This window comes from Salvelinus fontinalis, chromosome 40 (genome assembly GCF_029448725.1).
Source record: "Salvelinus fontinalis isolate EN_2023a chromosome 40, ASM2944872v1, whole genome shotgun sequence".
Lineage (NCBI taxonomy): Eukaryota > Metazoa > Chordata > Actinopteri > Salmoniformes > Salmonidae > Salvelinus > Salvelinus fontinalis.
The window spans coordinates 1,835,155-1,847,144 of record NC_074704.1 but is presented as its reverse complement, the minus strand read 5'-3'; the positions used below and the strand labels follow the sequence as shown (position 1 = coordinate 1,847,144).

At 40.3% G+C, this 11,990-nt stretch overlaps 1 protein-coding gene across 1 annotated transcript; it reads right to left on the bottom strand.

The window, feature by feature from the left end:
* Window positions 1-128: 128 nt before the first annotated feature.
* LOC129839868 (zinc finger protein 239-like) lies at window positions 129-8,311 on the bottom strand. Its single transcript, XM_055907565.1, has 2 exons — window positions 7,716-8,311; window positions 129-2,448 (listed from the first exon to the last, which is right to left on the bottom strand). The coding sequence occupies exons 1-2, from the start codon at window positions 8,044-8,046 to the stop codon at window positions 1,757-1,759; spliced, it is 1,023 nt and encodes a 340-aa protein (XP_055763540.1). The 5' UTR covers window positions 8,047-8,311; the 3' UTR covers window positions 129-1,756.
* Window positions 8,312-11,990: the final 3,679 nt, after the last annotated feature.

Below are 11,990 nucleotides of genomic sequence, written 5' to 3'. Positions count from 1 at the left end.
GATCGCCATTTGCTGACTGGAATAGACAACGCAGTTAAGGAAAAAATGTATTTTATTTTTTATGTAAGTTAAAAAAAAAATGTATTTAATTAAATAATGTTATATTGAGATGTATAAAGAGAAGAATGTGTTGATAAGTTCGGGAATTTTAATGAGACAAACTTCACACAAACTAAACATCTACATTAAAAGCAATTTCTGATTCATTCAGTCAAACAGTCAGATAATGTCCAAATAAGCCTCTAAATGTACAGCACCGATCAAAAGTTTGGACACACCTACTCATTCAAGGTTTTTTTTTTTTTTTTTACTATTTTCTACATTGTAGAATAATAGTGAAGATATCAAAACTATGAAATAACACATATGGAATCATGTAGTAATCAAAAAAAGTGTTAAAACATCAAAATATATTTATATTTTAGACTCTTCAAATAGCCACCTTTTGCCTTGATGACAGCTTTGCACACTCTTGGCATTCTCTCAACCAGCTTCATGAGGTAGTCACCTGGAATGCATTTCAATTAACAGGTGTGCCTTGTTATAAGCTAATTTGTGGAATTTATTTCCTTCTTAATCAGTTTGAACCAATCGGTTGTGTTGTAACAAGCCAGGGGTGGTATAAAGAAGATATTTGGTAAAAGACCAAGCCCATATTATGGTAAGAACAGCTCAAATAAGCAATGAGAAACGACAGTCCATCATTACTTTCAGACATGGTCAGTCAATACGGAAAATTTCAAGAACTTTGAAACTTAATGTGCAGTCGCAAAAACCATCAAGCACTATAATAAAACTGGCTCTCATGAGGACAGCCACAGGAAAGGAAGACCCAGAATTACCTCTGCTCAAGGATAAATTCATTAGAGTTACAAGCCTCAGATATTGCAGCACAAATAACTGCTTTACAGAGTTCAAGTAACAGACATCTCAACATCAACTGTTCAGAGGAGACGGTGTGAATCAGGACTTCATGGTCAAATTGCTGCGAAGAAACCACTACTACGGCCAAGAAATACGAGCAATGGACATTAGACCGGTGGAAATTTGAACTCTGATGAGTCCAAAGTTGAGATTTTTGGTTCCAACCGCAGGGCAGATCAGCATTCTGCAGCGATACACCATTCCATCTGTTTAGTGGGACTATCATTTGTTTTTCAGCAGGACAATGACCCAAAACACACCCAAAACACCCCTCCAGGCTGTGTAAAGGCTATTTGACCAAGCAGGGTGCTGCATCAGATGACCTGGCCTCCACAATCACCCGACCTCAACCAAATTGAGATGGTTTAGGATGAATTGGACCACAGAGTGAAGGAAAAGCAGCCAACAAGTATTCTTCATATGTGGGAACTACTTCAAGACTATTGGAAAATCATTCCAGGTGAAGCTGGTTGAGAGAATGCCAAGAGTGTGCAAAGCTGTCATCAAGGCAAAGTGTGGCTACTTTGAAGAATGTAAAATTAATTTTGATTTGTTTAACACTTTTTTTGGTTACTACATGATTCCATGTGTGTTATTTCATAGTTTTGATGTCTTCATTATTATTCTACAATGTAGGAAATAGTAAAAAAATAAAGACAAACCCTTGAATGAGTAGGTGTGTCCAAACTTTTGACTGGTACTGTAGGTGTATTGTTTGTTAAACTTTGCAAGCAATGTTTTTTTCTTGGCATACATTTTAAAGTGAAAAGGTGAGTCTCAGGATCACTCCGTTACCGTGGAATGGCCCATGAACAAAAACACAAATTCTCAGTCAAAAACATAAGTCCGAACACAGCCTCTCTACTCTCTCATGTGATTTCAGGTCCTCTGACTGGGAAAATGTTTTTCCACAATGAGTGCAGTGGTATGTCTTCTCCTCCTGTGTATGTATTCTTTCATGCTTATTCAGATGTCTTAACCGGTTAAATCTCTTTCCACAGTGGGAGCAGTGGTAGGTCTTATCTCCTCCTGTGTGTGTCCTGTCATGTCTATTCAGGCCTCCTAACTGGGTAAAACTCTTTCCACACAGGGAGCATTGGTAGGGCTTTGCTCCTGTGTGGGTATTCTCATGCGTTTTCAGGGTCACTAACCACCTAAAACTCTTTTCACAATAGGAACAGTGGTAAGGCTTCTCTCCTGTGTGTATTCTCTCATGCATTTTCAGGGACCCTGACTTGGTAAAACTCTTTCCACATTGGGAGCAGTGGAAAGTCTTCCTCCCTTCTGTGTGTATTTTCTCATGTGTTTTCCAGTTCCCTATCCAGGTAAAACTCTTTCCACATTGGGAGCAGTGGTAAGGCTTCTCTCCTGTGTGTATTATCTCATGCGCTTTCAGGTTGCCTAACTTAGTAAAACTCTTTCCACAGAGGGTACAGTGGTGTTTTCTTGCTGGTTTGGGCGTCTCTGGGTCTGGTTCCCCTGAAGGACTCTTCCCGCTGTCAGAGTGAGAGTCTGGTCTCTCTCCTGCCAAAGACAAACAGAGTATTTAGTTAAACAGAGACCGGAATGAAAGCTCAACGTGATAAAACTGTCTACCTGTTTGGTTTAATCAAGACGAGTTCTCTCAGTAACATTGCTGTTAAAAATAAACTTGGTGAGATTTTAAAAGCAAATGATGTAGAGCTTCAAATCGAATCTTGCACTTATGGAATGTCATGTTTACAGGCTGAGCAGAGCTCTATAATAATAGATAATGTCATGTTTATAGGCTGAGCAGAGCTCTATAATAATAGATAATGTCATGTTTTAGGCTGAGCAGAGCTCTATAATAATAGATAATGTCATGTTTATAGGCTGAGCAGAGCTCTATAATAATAGATAATGTAATGTTTATAGGCTGAGCAGAGCTCTATAATAATAGATAATGTCATGTTTATAGGCTGAGCAGAGCTCTATAATAATAGATAATGTCATGTTTTAGGCTGAGCAGAGCTCTATAATAATATATAATGTCTTTAGGCTGAGCAGAGCTCTATAATAATAGATAATGTCATGTTTATAGGCTGAACAGAGCTCTATAATAATAGATAATGTCATGTTTATAGGCTGAGCAGAGCTCTATAATAATAGATAATGTCTTTAGGCTGAGCAGAGCTCTATAATAATAGATAATGTCATGGTTACAGGCTGAGCAGAGCTCTATAATAATAGATAATGTCATGTTTATAGCAGAGCTCTATAATAATAGATAATGTCATGGTTACAGGCTGAACAGAGCTCTATAATACTAGATAATGTCATGATTATAGGCTGAACAGAGATCTATAATAATAGATAATGTCATAATAGATAATGTCATAATAAATAATGTCATGGTTACAGGCTCTAAATTAAAATGCATCATTGATAACACTGGTGTTTCCAACTTTAAAAAGTGAAGACAACATAAAAAATAGAGCACCAGGAACAAATATTAGTTCTAAATCTATTGAGATATGGCCTATAAGGCCGAGTTTTAAATCCATTGAGATTTAGCCTATAGGGCCTAGTTTTAAATCAATTGAGATATGGCCTATAAGGCCTAGTTTTAAATCCATTGAGATATGGCCTATAAGGCCTAGTTTTAAATCCATTGAGATTTAGTCTATAGGGCCTAGTTTTAAATCCATTGAGATATGGCCTATAAGGCCTAGTTTTAAATCGATTGAGATATAGCCTATAAGGCCTAGTTTTAAATCCATTGAGATGTGGCCTATAAGGCCTAGTTTTAAATCCATTGAGATTTAGCCTATAGGGCCTAGTTTTAAATCCATTGAGATATGGCCTATAAGGCCTAGTTTTAAATCCATTGAGATTTAGCCTATAGGGCCTAGTTTTAAATCCATTGAGATTTAGCCTATAGGGCCTAGTTTTAAATCCATTGAGATATGGCCTATAAGGCCTAGTTTTAAATCCATTGAGATTTAGCCTATAGGGCCTAGTTTTAAATCCATTGAGATATAGCCTATAAGGCCTAGTTTTCAATCCATTGAGATTTAGCCTATAGGGCCTAGTTTTAAATCCATTGAGATATGGCCTATAAGGCCTAGTTTTAAATCCATTGAGATTTAGCCTATAGGGCCTAGTTTTAAATCCATTGAGATAGAGCCTATAAGGCCTAGTTTTAAATCCATTGAGATATGGCCTATAAGGCCTAGTTTTAAATCCATTGAGATTTTGCCTATAAGGCCTAGTTTTAAATCCATTGAGATATAGCCTATAGGGCCTAGTTTTAAATCCATTGAGATATGGCCTATAAGGCCTAGTTTTAAATCCATTGAGATTTAGCCTATAGGGCCTAGTTTTAAATCCATTGAGATTTAGCCTATAAGGCCTAGTTTTAAATCCATTGAGATTTAGCCTATAAGGCCTAGTTTTAAATCCATTGAGATATGGCCTATAAGGCCTAGTTTTAAATCCATTAAGATTTAGCCTATAGGGCCTAGTTTTAAATCCATTGAGATTTAGCCTATAAGGCCTAGTTTTAAATCCATTGAGATATAGCCTATAAGGCCTAGTTTTAAATCCATTGAGATATGGCCTATAAGGCCTAGTTTTAAATCCATTGAGATAGAGCCTGTGCGTCATTAAAATGACAAAGTCATTAGGTTTTGTGTATCCGCACTATTTTCCTATTGAGGTGCATGTGTATCCGCACTATTTTCCTATTGAGGTACATAGAACATAGAACACGGTCTTTTCAAGAACTTCAAGTTTGTGAATGAAGACAAGACAAGTACAAGATCAGTCATTAACTCATTGGTATGGGGCAATTCCACGGTAACAGAGTGATGCTGAGACTAACATTTTTCACTTCAAAATGTATGTAAAACAAAAACCAAATGATTGTAAAGTTAAACAAATCGTACAACTCAACTACAAAAACACAGTAACTTGAAGACCAGTGCAGATGCAAAGTTTGGTAACAGAAGGACGGCACAAACAGTAAAAAACAAAATTCTGTTCCAAAACTTTGCATCTCCACTGTTCTTCAAGTAAAATCTTCTGTATACATTTTTTTGTTGTTGCCCTTTTTATGTCAAATTTCGTGATTTCCAATTGGTCGTTACAGTCTTGTTCCATCACTGCAACTCCCGTACGGACTCGGGAGAAGCGAAGGACGAGAGCCGCACTGCTCTCGACCTCCTTGACACACTGCTCGCTTAACCCTTGAAGCCAGCCGCACCAACGTGTCGGAGGAAACACCATACAGCTGGGGACTGAAGTCAGCCGCACCAACGTGTCGGAGGAAACACCATATAGCTGGGGACTGAAGTCAGCCGCACCAACGTGTCGGAGGAAACACCATACAGCTGGGGACTGAAGCCAGCCGCACCAACGTGTCGGAGGAAACACCATACAGCTGGGGACTGAAGCCAGCCGCACCAACGTGTCGGAGGAAACACCATACAGCTGGGGACCGAAGTCAGCCTCACCAACGTGTCGGAGGAAACACCATACAGCTGGGGACCGAAGTCAGCGTGTACACGCCCGGCCCGCCACAAGGAGTCGCAAGAGCGCGATGGGACAAGGATGTTCCCAAACCCTCCCCCAACCCGGACAACGCTGGGCCAATTGCGTGCCGCCTCATGGGTCTCCCGATCACAGCCGGCTCCGACACAGCCCAGGATCGAACCCGAATCTGTAGTGACGCCTCTAGCACTGCGATGCAGCGCTTTAGACCGCTGCGCCACTCAGGAGGCCCTGTGGACATTGTTCAAAGTAGTCCTTGTGCACAGAGTTGTATCGTGTGTTTAACTTACAGTTGAAGTCGGAAGTTTACATACACTTAGATTGGAGTCATTAAAACTAGTTTTTCAACCACTCCACACATTTCTTGTTAACAAACTATAGTTTTGGCAAGTCGTTTAGGACATCTACTTTGTGCATGACACAAGTCATTTTTCCAACAATTGTTTACAGACAGATTATTTCACTTCTAATTCACTGTATCACAATTCCAGTGGGTCCGAAGTTTACATCCACTAAGTTGACTGTGCCTTTAAACAGCTTGGAAAATTCCAGTTAATGATGTCATGGCTTTAGAAGCTCTTCTGATAGGCTAATTGGCATAATTTGAGTCAATTGGAGGTGTACCTGTGGATGTATTTCAAGGCCTACCTTCAAACTCAGTGCCTCTTCGCTTGACATCCAAAGAAATCATCCAAGACCTCAGAAAAAAATTGTTGACCTCCACAAGTCTGGTTCATCCTTGGGAGCAATTTCCAAATGCCTGAAGATACCACGTTCATCTGTACAAACAATAGTACGCAAGTATAAACACCATGGGACCACGCAGCCGTCATACTGCTCAGGAAGGAGACGCATTCTGTTTTCTAGAGATGAACGTACTTTGGTGTGAAAAGTGCAAATCAATCCCAGAACAACAGCAAAGGACCTTGTGAAGATGCTGGAGGGAACAAGTACAAAAGTATCTATATCCACAGTAAAACGAGTCCTATATCGACATAACCCGAAATAACCCGAAAGGCCGCTCAGCAAGGAAGAAGCCACTGCTCCAAAACCGCCATAAAAAAAGACAGACTACGGTTTGCAACTGCACATGGGGACAAAGATCGTACTTTTTGGAGAAATGTCCTCTGGTCTGATGAAACTGTTTGGCCATAATGACCATCATTATGTTTGGAGGAAAAAGGGGGAGGCTTGCAGGCCGGAGAACACCATCCCAACCGTGAAGCACAGGGGTGGCAGCATCATGTTGTGGGGGTGCTTTGCTGCAGGAGGGGCTGGTGCACTTCACAAAATAGATGACATGATGAGGCAGGAAAATGATGTGGATATATGGAAGCAACATCAAGACATCAGTCTAGAAGTTAAAGCTTGGTCGCAAATGGGTCTTCCAAATGGACAATGACCTCAAGCATACTTCCAGAGTTGTGGCAAAATGACTTAAGGACAACAAAGGCAAGGTATTGGAGTGGCCATCACAAAGCCCTGACCTCAATCCTATAGAACATTTGTGGGCAGAACTGAAAAAGCATGTGCGAGCAAGGATGCCTACAAATCTGATTCAGTTACACCAGCTCTGTCAGGAGGAATGGGCCAAAATTCACCCAACTTATTGCAGGAAGCTTGTGGAAGGCTACCCAAAACCTTTGAAACAAGTTAAACAATTTAAAGGCAATGCTACCAAATACTAATTGAGTGTATGTAAACTTTTGACCCACCGGGAATGTGATGAAATAAATAAAAGCTGAAATAAATAAATAATTATCTCTACATTTCACATTCTTAAAATAAAGTGGTGATCCTAACTGACCTAAAACAGGGAATTTTTACTTGGATTAAATGTCAGGAATTGTGAAAAACTGAGTTTAAATGTATTTGGCTAAGGTGTATGTAAACTTCCGACTTCAACTGAATATATATATATATATATATATATATACACCATAAGACTAATGTCTACCAGACCGAAAATGTATTTCAATCAGATCAGTCTGTCTTACAATATAACTGAAAAACTTAGTACCTAATAAAACCATAGATTTTATAAACAAAATATGTAGATCTTTAAATCATATTTTAGAAAAATATATTTAGAGATGTTTAAAAATGTTGAAAAATATAAATGGTAAGCATTTTATCCATTAACATTTCGTTGGTTGAGTCCCCACTCTGTAGCTTTAACAATTCCTACAGCACAACATATTCAAGTGTAGAATACCCTTTAAAAAGCACACATTAGTTCAACAACTGCAGAGTTTGTGCCCTTGTTTTTTAATGCTTACTGGTGTTAATCAGATCTCCTGTCTCCTCTTCTTGTTCTTCTTCTTCCTCCTCCCCCAATGTAACGGTAATCTCATCCTCCTCCTCTTTCACTCCATAAACTGCATCTACCTCTTTCTCTTCCTCCTCTTCCTTAACCGTAACTTCTTCTTTCACTGTAACGTCTTTCTCTTCTTCTTTAACTGTAACCGCCTCACCCTCTACTTTTTTTACCGAGACATTATCCTCCTCTTCCTTCTCTTCTTTCACGACAACGTTCAGCCACAGACCCTCTTTCTCAGTCCAACGAACCTCTTCTTCTTTAGCAGGAGGGCAGTAGTTTAGTGAGCTCATGGTCGAGGATGTTATCTAGCTAACTAGTTAGCATTAACGATTAGCCTAGTGCTACTGCTAACTTAACCAGCCAGGTAGATGACTACGGTAACTAACAACGTAGGCATGAATATTAAATTAAATGTGGTAACAAGTAGATACGACAGAAGTGTGTTTAAAATATAGCTAGTAATACACCGGAGCAGTCTAAATAGCTTTAATGTTTCGGCTTTGTTGGCTAGTAAACTATCGAGGTGGCTGACTAGCTGCTGTTGTTGTTGAAGAAACGTCCCGTCCACTAGATTATACGTCACACAGCAGCATTGCCTGAAATATGCTCATCGCCATCTGCTGACTGGAGTGGGCAACGCAGTTGAGGGAAAAGGTATTTCATTATAAAATAAAAGGTATTTCATTATAAAATACAATTATATAGAGACGTACAATTAGAAGCATGTGTTGATTGATTAGTGCAGATTTTTTATGAGTTAAAATTTAAATCAAAACTCAACATCTACTACACATTTTGGCTTGGCCCCTAAGACCCTCACAAACGTTTACAGATGCACAATTGAGAGCTTCCTTTTCGGGCTGTATCACACCTGGTACGGCAACTGCTCCGCACACAACCGTAAGTCTCTCCAGAGGGTAGTGAGGTCTGCACAACGCATCAGCAGGGGCAAACTACCTGCCCTCCAGGACACTTACACCACCCGATGTCACAGGAAGGCCAAAAAGATCATCAAGGATATCATCTACCCGAGCTTCTGCCTGTTCACCCCGCTATCATCCAGAAGGCGAGGTCAGTACAGGTGTATCAAAGCCTGTTCACCCCGCTATCATCCAGAAGGCGAGGTCAGTACAGGTGCATCAAAGCTAGGGCTGAGAGACTGAAAAACAGCTCCTATCTCAAGGCCATCACACTGTTAAATAGCCATCACAAGCCGGCTACCTCCCGGTAACTCAACCTTTCACGATAGCGGCTGCTGCCCTATATACATAGACATGGAAACACTGGTCACTTTAATAATGTTTACATTCTGCTTTACTCATTTCAAATCAAATCATATCAAATTGTATTTGTCACATGCACGAAATACAACAGGTGTAGAAGACCTTACAGTGAAATGCTGAATACAACAGGTGTAGACCTTACAGTGAAATGCTGAATACAACAGGTGTAGTAGAACTTACAGTGAAATGCTGAATACAACAGGTGTAGTAGAACTTACAGTGAAATGCTGAATACAACAGGTGTACTAGACCTTACAGTGAAATGCTGAATACAACAGGTGTAGTAGACCTTACAGTGAAATGCTGAATACAACAGGTGTAGTAGACCTTACAGTGAAATGCCGAATACAACAGGTGTAGTAGACCTTACAGTGAAATGCCGAATACAACAGGTGTAGTAGACCTTACAGTGAAATGCCGAATACAACAGGTGTAGAAGACCTTACAGTGAAATGCCGAATACAACAGGTGTAGTAGACCTTACAGTGAAATGCCGAATACAACAGGTGTAGTAGACCTTACAGTGAAATGCCGAATACAACAGGTGTAGTAGACCTTACAGTGAAATGCCGAATACAACAGGTGTAGTAGACCTTACAGTGAAATGCCGAATACAACAGGTGTAGTAGACCTTACAGTGAAATGCCGAATACAACAGGTGTAGTAGACCTTACAGTGAAATGCCGAATACAACAGGTGTAGTAGACCTTACAGTGAAATGCCGAATACAACAGGTGTAGTAGACCTTACAGTGAAATGCCGAATACAACAGGTGTAGTAGACCTTACAGTGAAATGCCGAATACAACAGGTGTAGTAGACCTTACAGTGAAATGCCGAATACAACAGGTGTAGTAGACCTTACAGTGAAATGCTGAATACAACAGGTGTAGTAGACCTTACAGTGAAATGCCGAATACAACAGGTGTAGTAGACCTTACAGTGAAATGCCGAATACAACAGGTGTAGTAGACCTTACAGTGAAATGCCGAATACAACAGGTGTAGTAGACCTTACAGTGAAATGCTGAATACAACAGGTGTAGTAGACCTTACAGTGAAATGCTGAATACAACAGGTGTAGTAGACCTTACAGTGAAATGCTGAATACAGCAGGTGTAGTAGACCTTACAGTGAAGCGCTGAATACAACAGGTGTAGTAGACCTTACAGTGAAATGCTGAATACAGCAGGTGTAGTAGACCTTACAGTGAAGCGCCGAATACAACAGGTGTAGTAGACCTTACAGTGAAATGCTGAATACAACAGGTGTAGTAGACCTTACAGTGAAATGCTGAATACAACAGGTGTAGTAGACCTTACAGTGAAATGCTTACTTACAAGCCCTTAACCAACGATGCAGATTTAAGAAAATACCTAAAAAAGTCAAAAGTAAGAAAAAAGTAAGAGATAAGAAGAACAAATATACACTGCTCAAAAAAATAAAGGGAATACTTAAACAACACAATGTAACTCCAAGTCAATCACACTTCTGTGAAATCAAACTGTCCACTTAGGAAGCAACACTGATTGACAATAAATTGCACATGCTGTTGTGCAAATGGAATAGACAAAAGGTGGAAATTATAGGCAATTAGCAAGACACACCCAATAAAGGAGTGATTCTGCAGGTGGTGACCACAGACGACTTCTCAGTTCCTATGCTTCCTGGCTGATGTTTTGGTCACTTTTGAATGCTGGCGGTGCTCTCACTCTAGTGGTAGCATGAGACGGAGTCTACAACCCACACAAGTGGCTCAGGTAGTGCAGTTCATCCAGGATGGCACATCAATGCAAGCTGTGGAAAAAAGGTTTGCTGTGTCTGTCAGCGTAGTGTCCAGAGCATGGAGGCGCTACCAGGAGACAGGCCAGTACATCAGGAGACGTGGAGGAGGCCGTAGGAGGGCAACAACCCAGCAGCAGGACCGCTACCTCCGCCTTTGTGCAAGGAGTAGCACTGCCAGAGCCCTGCAAAATGACCTCCAGCAGGCCACAAATGTGCATATGTCTGCTCAAACGGTCAGAAACGGACTCCATGATGGTGGTAGGTCTATACTGCTCCTACATGGTGTAACAATACATCATGTAGATGTACATTACCGTTCAAAAGTTTGGGGTCACTTAGAAATGTCCTTGTTTTTGAAAGAAAAGCAATTTTTTAAATTAAAATAACATCAAATTGATCAGAAATACAGCGTAGACATTGTTAATGTTGTAAACGACTATTGTAGCTGGAAACGGCTGATTTTTAATGCAATATCTACATTGGCGTACAGAGGCTCATTATCAGCAACCATCACTCCTGTGTTCCAATGGCACGTTGTGTTAGCGAATCCAAGTTTATCATTTTAAAAGGCTAATTGATCATTTGAAAACTCTTCTGCAATTATGTTACAACAGCTGAAAACTGTTGTCTGCTTAAAGAAGCAATACAACTGGCCTTCTTTAGACTAGTTGAGTATCTGAGCATCAGCATTTGTGGGTTCGATTACAGGCTCAAAATGGCCAGAAACAAAGACCTTTCTTCTGAAACTCGTCAGTCTATTCTTGTTCTGAGAAATGAAGGCTATTCCATGCGAGAAATTGCCAAGAAACGGAAGATCTCGTACAACGCTGTGTACTACTCCCTTCACAGAACAGCGCAAACTGGCGCTAACCAGAATAGAAAGAGGAGTTGGAGGCCCTGGTGCACAACTGAGCAAGAGGACAAGTACATTAGTGTCCAGTTTGAGAAACAGACGCCTCACAAGTCCTCAACTGGCAGCTTCATTAAATAGTACCTGCAAAACACCAGTCTCAACGTCAACAGTGAAGAGGCGACTCCGGGATGCTGGCCTTCTAGGCAGAGTTCCTCTTTCCAGTGTCTGTGTTCTTTTGGTCATTTTAGTCTTTCCTTTTTATTGGCCAGTCTGAGATTTGGCTTTTTCTTTGCAACTCAAATGTTGCACATTTCA

Excerpts from the sequence above, each read along its gene's own strand:
- LOC129839868 (XM_055907565.1), bottom strand. The coding sequence starts at position 8,046 with ATGAGCTCACTAAACTACTGCCCTCCTGCTAAAGAAGAAGAGGTTCGT. Across the intron at positions 2,449-7,715 it reads AGGAGATCTGATTAACACCA|GAGAGAGACCAGACTCTCAC; the intron begins GTAAGCATTAAA and ends TGTCTTTGGCAG.